Here is a 5,569-nt window from a genome sequence, read left to right as displayed (position 1 = left end):
ATTCCTTTCTCTCTCTCCCCCACCCTATTTTTCTTTTTGAAAAATTTTTCAGGGTGTTTGGGAAAGTAGACGGAGGAAACTAGAAATTGTTTGATGACTTTCATGTGGATAATTTGCTTCACTTATTGGTTGATACGCAATTGCTGATTTATTGTCTTATTAATTGTGTGCATCAGGTGAATGGTTGCCTGTCATACTCCGAAAAGGTTCCTGATGGCTTTTACCTAATTTATGGGATGGATTCCTATGTATGGACAGTGTGCACTGATCTGCAAGAAAATGGCCGAATTCCATCAGTTGATACACTTAAGTCTGTGGACCCTGGCAGTGATTCTTCACTTGAAGTAGTTTTGGTGGATCGGCGAAGTGACCCTAGTTTAAAAGAACTGCTAAACAGAGTACATAGTATTTCTCTTAGCAGCATAACACCCACCGAGGTTGTCGATCAACTTTCCAAGCTGGTTTGCAGTCGTATGGGGTAAGCCTTCTTGGTATTCTTGGCCTAACCTAGTTAGCCTAGTGTCTGGTCTGTCAGTCTAACATGATTTTATTGCTATAATAAGGGGTTCAGCTTCTGTTGCGGAGGATGACTTCTTTTCCATCTGGAAAGATTGCAGTAATGATCTGAAGGATTGCTTAGGCTCTGTCGTTGTTCCCATAGGTAGTCTATCTGTTGGCCTCTGCAGGCATCGTGCTATATTATTCAAAGTAAGGCTCTACTTCTCTGTGGGGCTTTAAGGTTATGATTATGTATGTTGGCTAAGTTGACTTGTTTGTTCTATAGCACGTGCCACTAACCATATTTAAAGCAGTGTTTTTGGAATGACATGCTTTTTGTTTAATATTTTTCAGGTACTAGCCGATGCCATTGACTTACCCTGCCGAATTGCAAAGGGCTGTAAATATTGCAAACGGGATGATGCTTCATCTTGTCTTGTCCGATTTGGGCTTGAGAGGTATATGGTATTTTTGCTATGCATGTATACTTTTCTGTTTATAATTAGAGCTTCATTCCGAAAATTAGTTTGCATGGGTTATCATGATGGTTGTGCAAAGGTGTGACAGGGCATAAGTCTGTGGTTAGCCTGAATGTTCATTGACATCTAAATTAGATGTTCCCCAATATAATAGTAATCACACTTGGTTTCTGATATACTTAATTACAGGGAGTATCTTGTTGATTTTATTGGGAGGCCAGGATACTTGTGCGAGCCTGATTCCTTGCTCAATGGTCCATCTTCCATCTCATTTTCTTCACCGTTGCGCTTTCCCAGACATAAACCAGCTGAACCTACCATTGATTTCAGGTCACTGGCCCAACAGTATTTCTCTGACTGTCAATCCCTTGAGCTTGTTTTTGAAAACAGTTCTGCAGGTAGTTTCTCATGTCTTGCAATATATACTACTTTAAATTTGGGTTTCTGATATTATCATTTCATTTTTTCCACTTATGTGATATATATTCAATTGTTTTTCTAAATAGTACATGCATACGGTACAATGAGTAGTGGATCTAATTTTTGATAAACTTGTTACTCGACATCTATAATAAGGCCAAAAAGCATATCTTTGCATAGTCCTTCATGTGAGGTGGACATTAGTTGTAGTTTTGTACGTGATTCTGTAATCTGGTATGCACTTATGCACATATAATTATTGTTACACCTGAACCAGTTGCTAGTACAGGATACCCTGAATTTTGTATCACAGGAGGTGTACTGATAGATTCTGGATTCTCCATTTCAGAACAGTTCGATGGAAAGTGCAAGGACAGGAATAACCCTAGGCCTAATTCAAATGATAGCACCATAAGTTCTCACCTACCTGTACATCCACATGTTTTGCATCCAAGCACAAGTGATCAAGGTTCTGAAGCATTCCAATCATGTAGCCCGCAGAATATTTTAGACAGTAGCAAGGATCCACTGCCTGTAAAACTTAAGCGTCCAGTTGGTATACAACCCCCATTACCTCCACGGGAGTTTTCACTTGACATGGAGGATTTGGACATACCGTGGAGTGATCTTGTTTTAAAAGAGAGAATTGGATCAGGTATATCTCCTACTTTATAAATTATACTTTATTTTTTCCCTATAAAAGAAAGCTTCATTTTTTCTGGTGACGAAACAGACATATCTTAGAGAGAAAATAACCCGGATAAGTAGAATGGATAACATCGTTAGCGATGGCAAAAGAAGAATACAAGAATCAAGCTCATAACTTCATAAGTACAATACTGTTGCCAAGCCAATTACATAGTTGACAGGGAGGTTCCCTTAAAGAATTTATGATTTGAATGAACACCATAGTTCATAGGGAAACCATCAGAACAATCCTTCAATTAAATAAAGAGCTATGAAAATATCACGCAATGATAAAATTTTACCTTGCTCCTACAAATCCTCTTATTATAAGTATGATCTGATACAGACCTAAATGACACATTAGTTACCATTTAATAAATATAGGTAAGATCACTTGGTTCTTCTTGAACCATTATTTGCGTAATTGGTATTAGCATTTGTTAATTGGAAATAATCTGTTATATTTCAGGTTCTTTTGGGACTGTACATCGTGCTGAGTGGAATGGCTCAGTAAGTATCTCTCTCTCTTCTCTCTCTCTCTCTCTCTCTCACACACACACACACACATGGTTGTTTGACTTGTTTCTGTTGAAAGTATTGGGATTGAATGTAAAGAGATATCAGATAATCTATTTAGGCAATAAAATGAAAAAACAAATAAATGATATATTGTGAGACAAATGACTAAGATTATGTTCATATTTATATGAAAAACTTATATCAAGTACAAATATAGTGAAATTAGTTCAAGCCTCATGCCAAAATTTGTTAACTGTCTACCTCGTCCAAAACATTACAAATTGCAGGATGTTGCTGTTAAGATTTTGATGGAACAAGATTTTCATGCTGAACGTTTCAAGGAATTCCTGAGGGAGGTATGCTCAAAGGAATATAAGTTCTGACCATGTTTAATGTAGAGGAAATGCCTGTTGCTCTTCGAATATAATTTTTTGCCATTGATTTGAGTTATACTTCTTTTGCTAGGTTGCAATAATGAAACGATTGCGGCATCCAAATATTGTTTTATTTATGGGCGCGGTCACTCAGCCTCCTAATTTATCTATTGTCACAGAATATTTATCCAGGTTTATGAAACCTCTTTACCTGTCTTTCATCCTCTCTCCTGAAAAGAGTTTTTATTTTTTTTAACTTTTTTAATATTTTTTATGGCTATAGGATATTTTAACCATGAGATTCTAAGTGATTTTGAACCGAGTGCAGGGGTAGCTTATATAGGCTCTTGCACAGACCTGGTGCCAAAGAGGTGCTGGATGAGAGGCGTAGGCTTAGTATGGCTTATGATGTGGTATGCATTTAGAAAATAAATATTATTTTTCTGCTTCATTTTAATATTTTAAATTTGTAATGTCATAACCCTTGTTTTCTTTGGTAACAATATCATTTCTCATTTTAGGCAAAGGGAATGAACTATCTTCATAAACGTAATCCCCCAATTGTTCATAGAGATCTGAAGTCTCCAAACCTTCTTGTTGACAAGAAATACACAGTGAAGGTAATAATGGATATCTCTCTAGTACACCAAATAGTCAAATTTGCTACTTAAGAAAGTTTTCTTGTACCTTTTTTTCTAGGTTTGTGATTTTGGGCTCTCTCGATTAAAGGCCAATACATTTCTCTCATCCAAGTCAGCTGCTGGAACTGTAAGATGCAGAGAGTGGATGGCTCCAGAAGTTCTTCGTGACGAGCCATCAAATGAGAAGTCAGATGTGTACAGCTTTGGCGTAATCTTGTGGGAGCTTGCAACCCTACAACAGCCATGGGGTAATTTGAATCCAGCACAGGTTTGTTGTTTACCCATCATAAATAAAATTATAGTGTGCTTAGAGTTTTGTTATGATTATATTGCTGCAGTTCATGTGGAAGATTATTTAGATTGATACTTGCGAGCATGAGAATATAGTCTACAATGTCATGCTGCTGAAGTGGTGCTAATAAAAATATGAAAGTTATGTATATAGGATGAAGCTAGTATCAATTGAGAGAATGCAACATCTCATGTTTCTTATGGATATTTCAAGTCATGTGAATAGAGAGATAGGCACAACTCACACAAGTGTACATTAAATGGTTAGGATCCTGTTAAAATTTATGAAGCTAATTTTAGTGGCTGTTCTTCTTGATCATAATGTGATCATGAGGATAAAAAACACGAGACTATCAATTTTCATCAAAATGGCCAGTGTGGATGGATTGATGGAGTATATAGAAGTATTTTATTATTGCAGGTTCTTAGTTGACTTCAGAGCATTATCCTGTTTCATGATGGTCTGGTTCAACTTGCATATAGTGCTTCTGTATTGCTTCAGTCTTCACTGTGCATACTGTTTCCTTGTAGGTTGTAGCAGCTGTTGGCTTTAAGAGGAAAAGACTCGATATTCCACATGATTTGAATCCCCACGTAGCTGCACTAATTGAGGCTTGTTGGGCTGAGTGAGTTCAGATACATCATCTATCTTCGAATCCCGCCTCAATATTATGACTTAATTGATATACTTTTTTTTACTGCAGTGAGCCCTGGAAACGCCCTTCTTTCGCAAGTATTATGGATTCTTTGAGGCCATTGATCAAAGCCCCTACATCTCAACCTGGTCATCCAAACATGCCACTACTTACATAATGGTTGGAAGCCATTTTGTTATCCATGCACATACCACAGGATTTTTATTGGTTTTGATGTCTAACAGGATTACACTGTTTTAATTGTCCTAGGTACGTGCCAAATTCCGTTGTGATCTTGCCAAATCCTTGTCTAAACGATTGTGACTTAATTGTTTTTTTAACTTCTAGTATAATTAATGCTTAATCTTATATTTGCAGGTCAATTTGTACATCTCTGTTCTAATTCTGATTTCAGAATACTGATTTTCAGCCCAATGCAAGGTTACTCCATCTTTGTTCCAACAAAATTGTTTGATTAGGTGATCTTGTAATTTGACGAAGAAATGTTTGATTATTTTTTTTTCTTCTTTCATGATTTTGTATGTAAGAAAATTTTCCCCTTGTAATTACATTCACTTAATGATAATCAGCTTTGCTGGTAATTTACGCTTCACTATTCTTTTGGGCCAGCTTTTCATTTCATTAACTGAATCTGGCGGCTTCACTAGTCAATCTTGTTTGACTATGTCCCTTCATTTCCTTATTTTGTAGAGATTCTCTTTTTCTGAATCTTCCAACAAAACAAATGGCAGCAGCAAAGGACAACTTGGTTCTTTTTGAAGTTGAGAGTAGCAGTGAACAAGAATTAGGGGGCACCACAAATACCATTTGAAAGTGGTTAGTAACCCTTTCAATCCAAATTGGTCCCCTCACTATTCAAAGTTCAAACCACTCACACTCGCTTCCACGGTTCACACGGCTTGTACCTATAATTTCTGTTATTAATATTAATGGCTGCCATTTTCACAATTCTTACTCTCGTTATTCTTTTCGTAATGGATTATTCATAGTTCATAAGTCACAAC

At 36.7% G+C, this 5,569-nt stretch overlaps 1 protein-coding gene across 3 annotated transcripts in view; it reads left to right on the top strand.

The window, feature by feature from the left end:
• Window positions 1-5,569, top strand: part of LOC107626414 (serine/threonine-protein kinase CTR1) — a 6,993-nt gene extending 1,424 nt beyond the window's left edge. The window contains exons 3-17 of one of the 3 annotated variants that reach the window (XM_016329292.2): window positions 177-478; window positions 564-708; window positions 853-956; window positions 1,167-1,375; window positions 1,747-2,052; window positions 2,554-2,594; window positions 2,891-2,959; window positions 3,069-3,169; window positions 3,306-3,390; window positions 3,499-3,597; window positions 3,677-3,886; window positions 4,441-4,535; window positions 4,614-4,814; window positions 4,923-4,985; window positions 5,256-5,569. In XM_016329292.2, coding sequence (XP_016184778.1) covers window positions 177-478; window positions 564-708; window positions 853-956; window positions 1,167-1,375; window positions 1,747-2,052; window positions 2,554-2,594; window positions 2,891-2,959; window positions 3,069-3,169; window positions 3,306-3,390; window positions 3,499-3,597; window positions 3,677-3,886; window positions 4,441-4,535; window positions 4,614-4,722 — 1,875 coding nt within the window. In that variant the 3' untranslated portion in view covers window positions 4,723-4,814; window positions 4,923-4,985; window positions 5,256-5,569. Of the gene's footprint in view, window positions 1-176; window positions 479-563; window positions 709-852; window positions 957-1,166; window positions 1,376-1,746; window positions 2,053-2,553; window positions 2,595-2,890; window positions 2,960-3,068; window positions 3,170-3,305; window positions 3,391-3,498; window positions 3,598-3,676; window positions 3,887-4,440; window positions 4,536-4,613; window positions 4,815-4,922; window positions 5,187-5,255 lie in introns of those variants that run through there. The other 2 variants (XM_016329291.2, XM_016329290.2) reach the window with 2 other exon arrangements.

The sequence above is a fragment of the Arachis ipaensis genome, chromosome B02 (assembly GCF_000816755.2).
Source record: "Arachis ipaensis cultivar K30076 chromosome B02, Araip1.1, whole genome shotgun sequence".
Taxonomy (NCBI): domain Eukaryota; kingdom Viridiplantae; phylum Streptophyta; class Magnoliopsida; order Fabales; family Fabaceae; genus Arachis; species Arachis ipaensis.
This window is presented reverse-complemented; position numbering and strand designations above follow the sequence as displayed.